This window comes from Gymnodraco acuticeps, unplaced genomic scaffold (assembly GCF_902827175.1).
Source record: "Gymnodraco acuticeps unplaced genomic scaffold, fGymAcu1.1, whole genome shotgun sequence".
Lineage (NCBI taxonomy): Eukaryota > Metazoa > Chordata > Actinopteri > Perciformes > Bathydraconidae > Gymnodraco > Gymnodraco acuticeps.
Window position 1 is genome coordinate 2,064,298 of NW_022989778.1, and position 16,996 is coordinate 2,081,293.

The following is a 16,996-nucleotide window of genomic DNA, read 5'->3' on the forward strand; positions in this document are numbered from 1 at the left end:
GGACTGCTTTCACAAAGACCCTGACCACATGTATGAGTCTTATAGGACTGCTTTCACAAAGACCCTGACCACATGTATCAGTCTTATAGGACTGCTTTCACAAAGACCCTGACCACATGTATCAGTCCTATAGGACTGCTTTCACAAAGACCCTGACCACATGTATGAGTCCTATAGGACTGCTTTCACAAAGACCCTGACCACATGTATCAGTCCTATAGGACTGCTTTCACAAAGACCCTGACCACATGTATCAGTCTTATAGGACTGCTTTCACAAAGACCCTGACCACATGTATGAGTCTTATAGGACTGCTTTCACAAAGACCCTGACCACATGTATGAGTCTTATAGGACTGCTTTCACAAAGACCCTGACCACATGTATGAGTCTTATAGGACTGCTTTCACAAAGACCCTGACCACATGTATGAGTCTTATAGGACTGCTTTCACAAAGACCCTGACCACATGTATGAGTCTTATAGGACTGCTTTCACAAAGACCCTGACCACATGTATCAGTCTTATAGGACTGCTTTCACAAAGACCCTGACCACATGTATGAGTCTTATAGGACTGCTTTCACAAAGACCCTGACCACATGTATCAGTCTTATAGGACTGCTTTCACAAAGACCCTGACCACATGTATCAGTCATATAGGACTGCTTTCACAAAGACCCTGACCACATGTATGAGTCTTATAGGACTGCTTTCACAAAGACCCTGACCACATGTATCAGTCTTATAGGACTGCTTTCACAAAGACCCTGACCACATGTATCAGTCTTATAGGACTGCTTTCACAAAGACCCTGACCACATGTATCAGTCTTATAGGACTGCTTTCACAAAGACCCTGACCACATGTATGAGTCGTATAGGACTGCTTTCACAAAGACCCTGACCACATGTATCAGTCTTATAGGACTGCTTTCACAAAGACCCTGACCACATGTATGAGTCTTATAGGACTGCTTTCACAAAGACCCTGACCACATGTATCAGTCTTATAGGACTGCTTTCACAAAGACCCTGACCACATGTATCAGTCTTATAGGACTGCTTTCACAAAGACCCTGACCACATGTATGAGTCTTATAGGATTGCTTTCACAAAGACCCTGACCACATGTATCAGTCTTATAGGACTGCTTTCACAAAGACCCTGACCACATGTATCAGTCTTATAGGACTGCTTTCACAAAGACCCTGACCACATGTATCAGTCATATAGGACTGCTTTCACAAAGACCCTGACCACATGTATCAGTCTTATAGGACTGCTTTCACAAAGACCCTGACCACATGTATGAGTCTTATAGGACTGCTTTCACAAAGACCCTGACCACATGTATCAGTCTTATAGGACTGCTTTCACAAAGACCCTGACCACATGTATCAGTCATATAGGACTGCTTTCACAAAGACCCTGACCACATGTATGAGTCTTATAGGACTGCTTTCACAAAGACCCTGACCACATGTATCAGTCTTATAGGACTGCTTTCACAAAGACCCTGACCACATGTATCAGTCTTATAGGACTGCTTTCACAAAGACCCTGACCACATGTATCAGTCTTATAGGACTGCTTTCACAAAGACCCTGACCACATGTATGAGTCGTATAGGACTGCTTTCACAAAGACCCTGACCACATGTATCAGTCTTATAGGACTGCTTTCACAAAGACCCTGACCACATGTATGAGTCTTATAGGACTGCTTTCACAAAGACCCTGACCACATGTATCAGTCTTATAGGACTGCTTTCACAAAGACCCTGACCACATGTATCAGTCTTATAGGACTGCTTTCACAAAGACCCTGACCACATGTATGAGTCTTATAGGATTGCTTTCACAAAGACCCTGACCACATGTATCAGTCTTATAGGACTGCTTTCACAAAGACCCTGACCACATGTATCAGTCTTATAGGACTGCTTTCACAAAGACCCTGACCACATGTATCAGTCATATAGGACTGCTTTCACAAAGACCCTGACCACATGTATCAGTCTTATAGGACTGCTTTCACAAAGACCCTGACCACATGTATCAGTCTTATAGGACTGCTTTCACAAAGACCCTGACCACATGTATCAGTCTTATAGGACTGCTTTCACAAAGACCCTGACCACATGTATGAGTCTTATAGGACTGCTTTCACAAAGACCCTGACCACATGTATGAGTCTTATAGGACTGCTTTCACAAAGACCCTGACCACATGTATGAGTCTTATAGGACTGCTTTCACAAAGACCCTGACCACATGTATCAGTCTTATAGGACTGCTTTCACAAAGACCCTGACCACATGTATGAGTCTTATAGGACTGCTTTCACAAAGACCCTGACCACATGTATCAGTCATATAGGACTGCTTTCACAAAGACCCTGACCACATGTATCAGTCTTATAGGACTGCTTTCACAAAGACCCTGACCACATGTATGAGTCGTATAGGACTGCTTTCACAAAGACCCTGACCACATGTATCAGTCTTATAGGACTGCTTTCACAAAGACCCTGACCACATGTATGAGTCTTATAGGACTGCTTTCACAAAGACCCTGACCACATGTATCAGTCTTATAGGACTGCTTTCACAAAGACCCTGACCACATGTATGAGTCTTATAGGATTGCTTTCACAAAGACCCTGACCACATGTATCAGTCTTATAGGACTGCTTTCACAAAGACCCTGACCACATGTATGAGTCTTATAGGACTGCTTTCACAAAGACCCTGACCACATGTATCAGTCTTATAGGACTGCTTTCACAAAGACCCTGACCACATGTATCAGTCTTATAGGACTGCTTTCACAAAGACCCTGACCACATGTATGAGTCATATAGGACTGCTTTCACAAAGACCCTGACCACATGTATGAGTCATATAGGACTGCTTTCACAAAGACCCTGACCACATGTATCAGTCTTATAGGACTGCTTTCACAAAGACCCTGACCACATGTATCAGTCTTATAGGACTGCTTTCACAAAGACCCTGACCACATGTATGATTCATATAGGACTGCTTTCACAAAGACCCTGACCACATGTATGAGTCATATAGGACTGCTTTCACAAAGACCCTGACCACATGTATGATTCATATAGGACTGCTTTCACAAAGACCCTGACCACATGTATGAGTCATATAGGACTGCTTTCACAAAGACCCTGACCACATGTATCAGTCTTATAGGACTGCTTTCACAAAGACCCTGACCACATGTATGAGTCATATAGGACTGCTTTCACAAAGACCCTGACCACATGTATGAGTCTTATAGGACTGCTTTCACAAAGACCCTGACCACATGTATCAGTCTTATAGGACTGCTTTCACAAAGACCCTGACCACATGTATGAGTCTTATAGGACTGCTTTCACAAAGACCCTGACCACATGTATCAGTCTTATAGGACTGCTTTCACAAAGACCCTGACCACATGTATGAGTCATATAGGACTGCTTTCACAAAGACCCTGACCACATGTATGAGTCTTATAGGACTGCTTTCACAAAGACCCTGACCACATGTATCAGTCTTATAGGACTGCTTTCACAAAGACCCTGACCACATGTATCAGTCTTATAGGACTGCTTTCACAAAGACCCTGACCACATGTATGAGTCTTATAGGACTGATTTCACAAAGACCCTGACCACATGTATCAGTCTTATAGGGCTCTTGCCTTAGTTTTAATAAGTGAAACATGTGGAATGAGAAACAGGAAATCACAGCTAGCTGGTTTGAAAGGATACATACTGTAACACTGAGATAGATACCGCAGGTCATGAAGCATCAGGAATCATTTGGATTGAGACCTAAATCGATCTTATTTTCTGCAGAATCACTAAAAACGTAATCATGTTTCCAACGTGATTTTCTTTAGAAGCAGCTGAATGTGTTCTCTGCATGGAGGAGCTGCACAAAGTGAGTTGTATGTTCCTACTGCTGGATGTGTGACATAAGAACAGAGCATGCACCTCAAATAAAAACAACTTCAGTCTCAGGTGCACGACAACAACAACAACAACAACTTAATATCCCACACATCTTCCTCCTGCTAAACTTATGCAACATAACAAGTGGGATGAAATGTTGCACAAGTGAAACCTGCTGAAGTTTCTGGAACTTTCCTATGCCGTCTTAATATTGATCGGATATCTCACAAGTGAAATAATGAATAAATAGTGAGTAAGTGTTCACGTACCTGACCCGTGTGCTCAGTCTCATCCTTGTTGATCAGGTACATGAGGAAGAACCTGCACACAGGAGGGAAATGTGAGGAATGTCCGCATTGTAAACAGAAATGTGTTTTAACTTTGCTTCGCTGCTGCACTCACAGGTAGTTCGCGAGGTTGTGTTCTTGTAAGGTGTGGGTCTCGAACCCGTGAGGCGTCCGGTCAAAGTAATCGTTCCCGATGCCACAGATGAAGCACTTAGTCTGGAGGAAGAAGGGGAGATTTGTACTTAAATCCCCCGCTGTACTAAGGTCCATTTCACATGTAGTTTTGTTCCTTTGGTATAAAGATATCTGACGGTGCTGACTTGTACCAGAGGGTCTTTTTGGAGATGTTAGCGTTGAAAGGGGGAGACAGAGGGGAGGGTATTGCCGGACATTGCTGGCTTTTTAAACACAAATCAAATGAACGGACTGACAGAAAAAACATTCTTCATGTGTTCCTTGTTCATTCCTTTTCTCTGGTGTCACATAGACACAGACACACATCTTAACACAGCTGATTGTCAGCATTTTTAGACAGGACTGTACCTCTAACTCAGGGGTTCTCAAAGTGCGGCCCGCGGGCCAATAGCGGCCCTCGGAAATGTTTCTGGCGGCCCGCGATAGTTAATGTGACACGCTGAAATGCATGCGTTATATTTTAATCCTCCATGGTTGTATCTAGTAAGAATTAGAATGGGATTTAAGAATGGTAAAACTGCGCCCCCTGGGTTGTCATTCCTAAATTATGAATGACAGCTTGTGGAAAGTTTGCTCAACTACTGGTTGCATGGCAACTAGGCATCTCGCGAGTTGCGGTAATTGGTTAGTACAATAAAGAAAGGATTTGTTTTGGAATTATTTTGTGTTCCGTTTTTTTCTTGGGCAGCCCTCAATCCAATATTGGCTACCTAAATTGGCCCTCACTCATCAAAACTTTGAGAACCCCTGATCTAACTGAACTATGGCACACAGGTACAATGATTGTACTGGAGGAGAAGATAGTTAACAGTGTCACTTGTTTCACTCAAGTATAAATGAGGACCACAAACACATCATCTGTGTGACTGATGTTAAAATCCCTATACTCACAAACCCAAATTACTACTTGAATTCATGTGTAATCACATATCTACTATATTCAACATGTAAATTAGACGACAAACAAACTGCATCAGGGACAGCAAACTAACATCGGGGCTGGTTGTTGAGTTTGCAATGTAGTTTGACTTTGGCCACAATAATCATTTAGTGAACATGTTTTACTCTTATCTCGACGACCATAGGATGAAAGCACCCTCAGGATCTTTTAGTATGTTCCTCCACATCTATGCAGCTGTCTATAAACGACATGAAAGGAGGCGTGTTGGGTCTGAAATGTTCCCCAGTTTGAGTCCAGTCTCACCTCCATGTCCTCCTTCACCTGCTCCTGCTGGTCTCTCAGCTCTCCAAAGGCATCAATGATCAAACCTGTGGGGGGGGGGGGGGGGGGGGACAGTTGGTCATAGTACAAACAGAACTCTTCTGATGACACATTTAAAGGTCACCTATTATGCAAAATCCACTTCTCCATGTCTTTTCTACATCAACATGTGTCCCCTCTTCTTCATGTCTCTTCTACATCAACATGTGTCCCCTCTTCTTCATGTCTCTTCTACATCAACATGTGTCCCCTCTTCTTCATGTCTCTTCTACATCAACATGTGTCCCCTCTTCTTCATGTCTCTTCTACATCAACATGTGTCCCCTCTGTGGAAAGAGATTCTGAAAGTTTCAGGAACAAAGATTCTCTCTCTTTTTGTCCTGATCCATTTCTATAAAAACCTGTCTGAAAATGAGCTGATCAGATTTTGGCCACTTTGTGATGTCATAACGATGTTTTGGCTTGTGTAACCATTAGCCAATCATTAGCCAATCACCAACCAATGTTTTGTATATATCTGAGACCTATAATATATTGAGGAAAAACAGTGTAATAGGGGACCTATGTGTGTACCCTGAATGATGGCGAGCAGGATGACGATGACGAAGAAGAAGAAGGTGATGTCGAACATGATGCGGTAAAGCTCGTAGGGGTCTCCAGCTGGGTCCTCCAACTCGTCGCCGATACCGCCTCCAGCTCTCACACCCACGTACATGTGGAACAAGTAGCACTGCAGAGGGAACACAGGAGAGAAGCTAAGAGATAAGATCACAGCTGTGTCCTGTTGTGTTGGCTACAGAGGGACAAGGACACATTATTATTCAGTGCACTATGAGGCTGTGATTTAAGTGCAACGCTAAAGATGTGGCGTCTTCTATCGCTACCCAGGAACAATGCTGAGAGATTAATGGGTGGATTCAATCTACATATATGAACATTTGACACATTATTTCAGATTGCAAACAATTTACACATGCAATTAGTGAGAAATTATTCAGGACCCAAAAGTGTGACTGAGCATCTGAGACACTGGGGCCGTTTCTCAATCTCGAAGATTCTGGCTTCCAGGGTCGGCGTCATGGGGGGTCATTCGCTGGCCATCCCCCCCCAAATGAGTCACTGTGCCCCCCCCCAACGCAGGGTGGGCAAGCCTAGCCACTTTGCCGTTTTTTTATTTTTTTTTTAAGTGAAAACGTTTTGTGTGAAATACGTCAGAAATAAAGAATACAAATATAAAACACAGCCTGAGGTGTGCTCACTGCTGCTCTCTGATTGGTGTGTTGCTTGACCAATGACCACGACCTTTGTTTTGTTATCATTACGTGGCTGTGTGTTTAGATGAAAGCCCAGTGGCGATCTGTTCATCTGTTATACTGATTATACAGTAAAGCCATCGAAAATAATACAATATACAGTACAGTACAAGTAGCCTACTTCTGGGTCTCTGTGTTTCATTCAAGCTCGGCTCTGTGTGTGTGTGTGTGTGTGTGTGTGTGGCACGAGCGCATTTTGTGAGTGCGCGAGCGGTAACGTGGAATGTTGTTGTTAGCATCTGGTTAGCTAGCTATGCTAACGGATATAAAGAGCTGTTTCTACACCAAGGTGGAGGAGAGTCCTCTCCTGTCAGACTGAGAGGATCTTATAACGTCAGCTCAGTGAGGTAAGGACTCTCTCAGTGTTTAGATAGTTCACTTTAGTGTAGGTTATCTCAGTGGGTCTCAAACGGTTTGGTCACCATTTATGTAAACAAGTATTTGCGAGGAATACCTTTATATGATCATTATAGTTATTAAAGAATAAGAGAATACATGAAAAACGGGTATGAAATACTATAGGACAGTAACACAAGAATACAGTTTAAAAGGAGAGTGATTAGTAAAATATCCATAAAGAAAAAGTAAATCTGTGTACAGTTCTGTTTCATATGGATGCTGAGAGATGTATCCATAGATCTCTTCATTTTGCTCTCAAAGTGCACCAGATTGATGCATTTAACTTCAATATTTTAAAAATAATCTTCCCGGGGGAGCATGCCCCAGACCCTCCTAGAGGAGGTTAGGTCCACCCTCACCTAAAACATGTTCACATGGATAGGATACTAAATACATTTGCACACTTTTTGTATGGTGGCCTATGTCCATATGTTTCTGTTTTGGTGGTCGTGCCACAACCGTGCATGTATGCACAAGTCATAGGTGCGCTATACAATAGCACTACACCCTGCAATGTGTGTGAAAAACAATAGACTTTACAGCATGTTTTTTGAAGTTGCGTTGGTGTTTGTGTATTGGTTGTTGACGGCAGTGTGTGCCCCCCCTTGGTAAATGATTACCCCCCATTCGATTTATTCTAGAGCCGACCCTGCTGGCTTCCAAGCCAATATTTCAAGGATGCTACGTCATCGAGTGCCGCCGAAGTACTGTTCCAATGTCCAGCGTACTTGGAATTCCACCGAGACCGCATCCTTGGTTTGGGGGAAATTTCGAGGCTGCACATGGGTAGACTTCGCGTCCTTAAAATCCCCACAATGCTTTGCGCACGAACCAATTTCAAAAACCCTTGCGAAGAATGGCTGAACCGACGCAGCACACATTTAAATGTAAGTATGTAGTGGCGTAGAACATGTGTTGGTATATGTTACTTTGTTGCATTTGTTTGTTATCACCAAAAATGTGTTCCGTGAAAGTAAAGCAAGTTCATAATTAGATAGACATCGTGAGGTATTTATTTTCGGTACAGTTTGTTGAAACCGTTAGAGAGAGTGGCACACTTGTTAGCCTGTTCCATTCTTCTTCGTTTTCCGAAGCCGTGGCTTGGAAGCATACTTGCTTCGTTTCTGAAGGAAGTGACTTGGAAGTACGCGACTACCAAGCCAGCATCCTCGAGATTGAGAAACGGCCTGGGTGTTTCTCAATCTCGAGGACGCTTCTTTGGTAGGACATGTCTTCCGAGTCACTTCCTTCAGAAGCGAGGCAAGAATCCTTCCTAGCCTCGGAAAACAAAGAATTGTGGAACAGGCTAACAGGTGTTCGTCATATGTGAGGTCCCGCCTTAAATGGAGCGCGATTTCTGCCAAAGATTTGGAAATTGGTCCGTGCGCAAAGCATTGTGGGGATTTTAAGACCGCGGAGGATACACATGTGCAGCCTCGACATTTCTCGCTCCGAAGGACGCCGGGCTCGGTAGAATTCCAAGGAGTCTGGACATTGGAACAGTCCTTCGGCGGCACTCGATGACGTAGCATCCTTGAAATAGTGGCTCTGGAGTATCCTTCCTCGACATTGAGAAACACCCATAGTATACATGTATTTTTTTCTCTATTATAGAAGAATGTTTGGTCGTCTGTTGTCTTATATAATAATAAATAAGTAAATAAAATCAATTCACAATATATCAAAATCATCAAAAAAACGTTCCTAGAAAAAAGTTTTCAAAATAAAATAAATAAAATATTGAGAAAATGTAATTTCAAACATCTTGAGACCCCGTGAGCTGCTCGATCAGAAGGAGAACATTCATCAAAAGAACCAGTAAATAGTTTGATGTTTTTTTAAGTAAGAAGTGAAAGAAAAAATCCTTTACAAAGTTCACTAATGAAACATATTTTCTACTCAGTCTGGTAGAAAACAAAGTCCAATTTCCAGAATCAAAGCCTCAGGAATCTCAACATCTTCAAAGTCATTTCCTATGTTCACTATTCTTTCCTAAATGAACATAAATATATATATCTGAGGCAGCAAGGCATACCGTCAACATGTCGTCACACTTCATGTCGGGCTCGTCCTCATCCCCCCCGTTGTAGAACTTCCTGAAGAAGTTGAAGGCCACCACGGTGTAGAGATAGACGACCACGGCCAGCAGACCCACAGTCAGCATAAGCTGGAAGAGAGAGAACTCTTTCAAATACAAAATGACAAACGTTGACATTTAATTTCACCTTTTGTTCCCATTGACAGTTTGAGCAGAGATTTGAGGAGGCAGAAGGTTGTTATCTTTGAGAGGTGAACCAACATGTCAATGTCAGAGCAGATTCATTCAAAAGGAACTCAAAAGACCTGCAATATTTTCAAGGTCTTCACCGCTGAATTGAGTATTTCTAGGCGGCTTTCATCAATATTCAAAGACTTTGGAGACATTCTGCAATCACGTTCACACCTTTAAAAAACATCTTCATATCCCAATGATGATCTACAAGTGACACGACCGGCAGTGGCTCAATCAGTAGGGGGCTTGGACTGTGAGCCGTAGGGTCGCCGGTTCAAGTCCCCGACCAGACCTAAAAATGTGGAGTGTGGACTGCTACTTGGAGAGGTCCCAGTTCACCTCCTGCCCTGCCGTGGTGCCATTGAGCAAGGCACCGGACAACCCCCCACTCCATTTGCTCCCCGGGCGCTGCCCACTACTCCTAGTACTAGTCTCTTGGTACTAGGATGGGTTAAATGCAGAGAACACATTTCACTGTGTGTGCTCTGCATGTGTGACCATTAAAGAGGGGTTTCATCTAATACAACTTTTCATTCATTATTATTAAAATCTTTGACTTTGTTTGTTCTGATGAACTGGGAAAGAAAGTACCTACAGCATATTCATGATGGGCTTGACTATAAACTTCACATAAAATACGTGCTCTTTACAACCCAATGTGATTTGATGTGATGAAGTTTAGATGACTCCCATTAGCGGGAATACATCTAAATGACTCTTGGGGAAGTTATGGCACTTCCCCTCAAGGCAATGTCATCTTTTCCTCAATAATTAATTTATATTTAATTCCATTAATGTATTTCTCATGATGTTAATTTCTAGACATCCTGAGACTGAGTCATAACATCTCTATCTCAAAGCCCCTCCTTTTTCCAGGAGATAATTATTTCATTTGATCATATTAGGGTTTAATATGAATCACGCTGCTAGTGGTTTTGTCCCATATTATCTATCATAGCCACACACACACACACACACACACACACACACACACACACACACACACACACACACACACACACACACACACACACACACACACACACACACACCACACACACACACACACACACACACACACACACACACACACACACACACACACACACACACACACACACACACACACACACACACACACACACACACACACACACACACACACACACACACACAATGTGCAATATATAAATGCCGTTAATAACTGTGTAATATAAACCTGGCTGCTAAATCATTAGAACTGTTACAAGGTGTGCATTTTTTTAAATGATGTAATTTTTTATTATATTTTTAATTATATCATAACTTATTACTTTTTTTTATTGCATGTCACATATTTAACATATGTAACATTAAGCTGTCTGTGGCTCTACTACGCACATTTCTCCTCCGTGGGACTAATAAAGGTATTCTGATTCATGCAGATCTCTATGTAAGATGAGTCCTTATAAAGATCAGATGGCAGCAGAATATCTCTTTACATTCTTCAAGACGTGAAATTAAAACCCTGTAATAACTCCTTTATTTCACGGTGATGTAATTCTAAGCAAAAAGGGAAAAGGAGGTTGTAAGGACAGGCTGCTCTGCCACAGAGTATGGCGGTCACTGTTCTTCTCTGTGCTCTGGCTCCCTCTGCTGGCTGAACTCTGTACCTGCTTGCCGTTGTGAGTGACGGACGACAGGATGGTTTGGAGCGACTTGAAGACCATGGCGATGTCCAGAAGATGGGCAGCGAAGAAGAAGTTGTTGAAGTGTCCGAAAATGGACATGGTGGAGTACCAGATCAGATACAGGAAGTACTGAGGGAGAGGAAAGGATATTTATTAGTGACAAAGGTTCTAGAGGAATGTCTTTGCATATAATAAAAGCAAACTGCTGTCTTATGCCACCTTGCATATTACTTACACACATTGTGGATTTATGTGACAAATAACCAAATAAAACCTTTGACTATTTTAATAATCATGTTTTTAGCTGGGTGTCTGTTCTATCAGAGTATTCATTCATTGTAATGTCACATTCGTAAGGTAAATACTATTTAGGCTATTACAGAATCAAATGTAATAAGCAAAATCCTAATGAAAAGTAAGATATTTTGTATTTCTTTTACTTTATTTTCCCTCACAGTGCTGTGAATAAAAAGTGCTTTGATAACACGTTGAATAAACTTACATTGTCAGTCAGAACCACTCCCATCTTCCAGATGTGGTACTTTGTATCGATGGAGCTCAGCCTGCAAACGGGAGAACACAATAAGATCAAATGTACTTTATTGATCCCAAATTAGGGAAGAAATGTGTTGCAGCAGCATCAAAAACAAGGCACATAAGTAGACATTGAAAGATTGGAAATAAACTATTCTAAAATTGAAACATCTCAAAATAGAAATAAAACAGCATTAAAAAGTAGAAAATATACAAGTTGACCGTGAAGATAGAACATCTATGAATCACAGAAGTGTCATACCGAAATGCAACACAGATGAGGAGATACTGGACTAGATATATTTAACATGGGGTTTAACATTTTTACTTGAATTCAGTAGAAAGTACAGTTTTTTTATGGGATAACCTCAGGAAATACTCAAACTCTCAGGCGTAACTTAAAGCCCTTTGAGTATAATTTTAGCAATCCCTTAACCCTTATGTTGTGTTCGGGTCTCCCGTGAACCGTTTCAAGTTCAAATGATATAATAACTACGCTCTAGTTCTTTTTATCGGAACAAGGCTTCATGATATCCTCCACAACAGCTATATAAACACTACAAACAGATTTTGACCATTTTTGCCACGTCTGAAGGTCTCTAAAAAAGAAAGCGTATAATTTGGTGTTCGGGTCTGGGGAGACCCAGCAGAATTGTTTTGGGTCACTCGAGGTCAAATTTGGCCCAATCAAGATTCATCTTTGACTTTAGACACCTCCCCCACCCCCTTCGCAACATGCACCTGGTCTCCCCTCCCCCTCCCCCCACGGGAACTCGACCTTTCTCAAAGAATATGTACACTAACACTTGAACCTGAACACACACATGCACGTGTGCAATATGTGGTGTAATGTGTTTTGGGGCCATAGAATACAATTACAACAGGATTGTGCGGTTATGAATGCATTATAAGTTAGTTATGATGTAGTTAGAACAATATTGGATGATAGTCATTTTTTGTGTGTGTTTTGGACTGAAATAAATGATGGGTCAAAATTGACCAGCGAACACCATGAACGGTAACAGCTTGAACAACACAAGGGTTAATAAAGTGTAAAAAACTGCTGGTTACAGTGAGTATGAATAGATAAAACAAGGGTTCACATCTCACCAGGAGAGCAGGGAGGCTTCATTCTCTACTGTCTCCACAGTGGGGTCAAAGTCCAGAGCGCTCTTATCCAGGCCCAACAGCTCAGCGATGCGCTCGGCTCCGTACATGTCTCCATATTTATTGATCACCTACAAATAAAGGACGGCAAAAAGAGACTCGGTCACAACACAAAGAAAAGTCTGATTAAGAAAGAACGCAGCAAACACAGGATGTTAAAGGGTCTGCCTGCAAGATAACACAGGGTCACATATTATTAGAATTTCACTGCTAATTACCTCAGAAGGTACGATTTTACCCTCACCTATCATACTAACAACTACTGAAAACTGTATTAGGCAGTGTCCATAATAGGATATTTGGTTTAAAAACCATGACATGTCTCACTGGGAATTTAGGTTGACAAGTACATTATGACTACATGTTTAGTTATGTTATTATTCTGTGTAATAAATCTAGTTACTTCTAACACTCACCTTGCGCTTGATGAACTTGTCCCAGTAGTTGCTGGGGAAAGACCTGTTAAAGAAAGTAGAAGTAAGAATCAGCGGTGGTAACTTACACTCTCTCTGTAAAATAATTACTTTAATTAAATTATTCTCTCTAGTTGTTTTCTGGAATTTGTCATGCTGATCGACATTAATCAAAATGTCCTTGCATTATGGGCATAGATATGTCTCATAATTATTTGTGTGAACATAAAAATAATTTGTGTGTAAATATGTGATTTGTAAATGTAAAACAACATCCACAAATGCATTTAAAAGATTTGCAAACTCACAAATACATTTGCAAGTGTAAAACGGATCTGCAAATACGCTAAATATGTTCACAAATAAAAAAAGATCTGTGAATATCTCTTTAACATTTACACCTTTCGATCAGGCATTTGTGAATCCATTTTGTATTTGTGGACCAAAAATGCGCTTGCGGATCTCAAATCTCTGTTCACGGATCTCAAATCTCTGTTCACGGATCGTCTTTTTACACACACGGAATTTTGAGACATATTTTCCGCCGGTCTCGGCTAAAATCTACTCGTGCCACTCGGTTATTTTCGGAAACCACGTGATGGCCTGCTGATGACGACATTTCCGCATGATTTCAAAGTAAGAGCATGATGGTTTGTTTAATGCTCTGTTTTTGTATTATAATGAACAGGGGAACGTTGGATGTATTCTTCATCACCATAACCCTGACCTAAATACGGTGCTTTTCTACAGATTACTTTATTACTGCACTGGTAAGGTAAAATTAGGCCGATTAATAAGATGTGAAGTGCTTTGTAACTTCGACCCGCTTGACTGAATACACAACAAACAATGAAGAAAGAGTTTTATATGGGCTGCTTCGCTGCCAGCTGCTCCCCCCGGGACCCGAAAGTGGCGTATAGCCTGCACTTCAACATCAACGAAAGTGCTCGATATGCTATATTGAACCAATAACACAAACTAACTGTATCACTATAACATGATGGTGATGAAGAATGCATCTAACGTTCCGCTGTTCATTATAATACAAAAACAGAGCATTAAACAAACCATCATGCTCTTACTTTGAAATCATACGGAAATGTCGTCATCAGCGGGCCATCATGTGGTTTCCGAAAATAACCGAGTGACACGAGTAGATTTTAGCCGAGACCGGCGGAAAATATGTCTCAAAATTCCGTGTGTGTAAAAAGACGATCCGCGAACAGAGATTTGAGATCCGTGAACAGAGATTTGAGATCCGCAAGCGCATTTTTGGTCCACAAATACAAAATGGATTCACAAATGCCTGATCGAAAGGTGTAAATGTTAAAGAGATATTCACAGATCTTTTTTTTATTTGTGAACATATTTAGCGTATTTGCAGATCCGTTTTACACTTGCAAATGTATTCGTGAGTTTGCAAATCTTTTAAATGCATTTGTGGATGTTGTTTTACATTTACAAATCACATATTTACACACAAATTATGTTTATGTTCACACAAATAATTATGAGACATATCTATGCCCATATTGCATGCTCATATATTATGTAAATATACTGTATGGAGCTAGCAGAGGATGAGGATAATTGAATACTGACGAACCTCATAATATGATTATTTGAGTTCAGACTATGTACCATGAAACTGCCTTGAATTGAACCAAAGGAGCTGGAAATGTTATTCAATTTTGAAATGTATGTAGGATGTGTCTTTGTATGAATATATATATTTATATATCGTATTTTCCTTTTCAAAAAAGACAGTTGAAACTGAAATTGACATGTGCAGAAAATGACCCTATATCTAGTTTTCATTTATATATACACATATGCATTTATTTTTTTCTTCCCCCAAGTTTCATTTTTAGTTTTCTTCTCCAGTTTTCTTTATTTCTTTGCACTCCTTAATTTCTATACATTTTTGACGCAATACTCCCAACGTTGTATTAGGATGATTCACGGGAGGGCTACTTCCCATAAGCTATGCTTCAGCCCTAAACATAATTCATACACACAAAGATGAACAAAATTAGTAGAAGCGGTTCTACTAATTTTGTTCATCTTTGTGTGTATGAATTATGTTTTTTTTGTTTTTTGGATGAATTAGTAGATTAAAAAAAAGGGTAGTATGTTTTATGCACCTCAGTGTAATTTGAGCTTGAGAAGTGCACTTCTGTATGTTTGGAACTATACACCGTATACATGTGTTTTATTGTATAAAATATAAAAAAAATACAGATTACTTTTAGTGTAATCGCTTCTTGGGATTGGACGGTGTGAATCAGGACGGTGACTCACGGGGTGTTGATGACAAGTCGATCCCACTGGCCCTTGATGTCCTCGTCGGACGGCTGCTCGGTGATGTAGAGACCGTCGAATTCAAGCTTCCTCGCAATCTCCTTCTCCCTCTTGAACACCACCAGAGGAACCTACGGGCAAACATAATAAGATGGGCGATTAACACTTTACCTTACACAATGGCAAGCAATTCGCCCGGTGATATGGGGAAAAACATCAAGAGTAAACCCACCTTGAGGAAGCAGTACCCGAAGAGACAGACGAGTGAGATGACGGTGTGGAAAACAGCGAGGAAGCGCAGCGTGGGTAACATGTAGCCGGTGCTCTCCTGCAGGACAAACTCATCCATGTCGAAAAATGTGTCCGCGTTATTTTCATCGCCGTCCCAGGTGTCCTCCTCATCTGCCTCAGCTTCGCCAGTGACCTAAAGAGCAAAGAGAAGTTACCACAATACAATGAATAGTCCACAACTAGTATAGGGTCGCTGCAGAGAAAACTGTTTTAAAAAGAACGAGTTTCTGGGGTAGAGGTAAAAGTTCCAAGATAATTTATACTTTATAAATTAAGTAAAGTTATGAAAAGGAAAAAATTGAATTTTGCAAGTAAAAGGTTAAAAAACACAGTTACTGCCCCTGGAGATTATTGTCACCAGTGTCAAACTTAAAGGTAGGGTAAGTAAGAATGTAGAAACCAGCTCGAGTGTGCTAGAATTTGAAAGTACGCAGCTGGAAAGAATCTGCCCCTTCCTTCAGACTTCCTTACAGAGCCCCTCCTCCAACACACACGAACATGACCAATGAGGGCACGAGATAAGTTTGTGCACAGATGGAAGGCTGACAGGCAGGTAGGCCATCCAGTTACTTTAGCCGGGCCGGCTCAGATGATTGGTCGTGCTTTTTACAGTACTACGGCTTCCACAGATGACGTTTTTTTATGTATTTATTGTCAAAGCATTTAATTTATTCATTGCTATCGGGATGTTAAGAGCATTCCATGGAATATAACAAAAACTGTTTCTGAAGTGAATTACCTACCCCACCTTTAACTTATTTAAATCCTAAATGTACAGGAAAACATTTTGAAATACATTTGCAAAAGATTTGGAATTAAAAAAAAGTTTCAGCCCTTTATAAAAAATAATAATTATAAAGACATTTTGTTGTCCTATAGTTGACCTAGAATGCTTACTCGGACTGTGAGGGATCATCACATTGAATTGTTATTTGACTGGTGCTTTTTTCATTATCATCGTCTTTTAAATGCA

General features: G+C 41.0%; 1 protein-coding gene across 1 annotated transcript in view; it reads right to left on the bottom strand.

Annotated features, from left to right (window-relative positions):
• ryr3 (ryanodine receptor 3) overlaps positions 1–16,996 on the bottom strand; it is a gene marked incomplete at its 5' end in the record, with an annotated part of 47,797 nt that overhangs the window by 2,421 nt on the left and 28,380 nt on the right. The window contains 11 exon segments of the mRNA XM_034221022.1: positions 4,229–4,280; positions 4,362–4,462; positions 5,646–5,710; positions 6,237–6,393; positions 9,411–9,542; positions 11,300–11,446; positions 11,820–11,880; positions 12,962–13,089; positions 13,435–13,477; positions 15,733–15,863; positions 15,965–16,156. Coding sequence (XP_034076913.1) covers positions 4,229–4,280; positions 4,362–4,462; positions 5,646–5,710; positions 6,237–6,393; positions 9,411–9,542; positions 11,300–11,446; positions 11,820–11,880; positions 12,962–13,089; positions 13,435–13,477; positions 15,733–15,863; positions 15,965–16,156 — 1,209 coding nt within the window.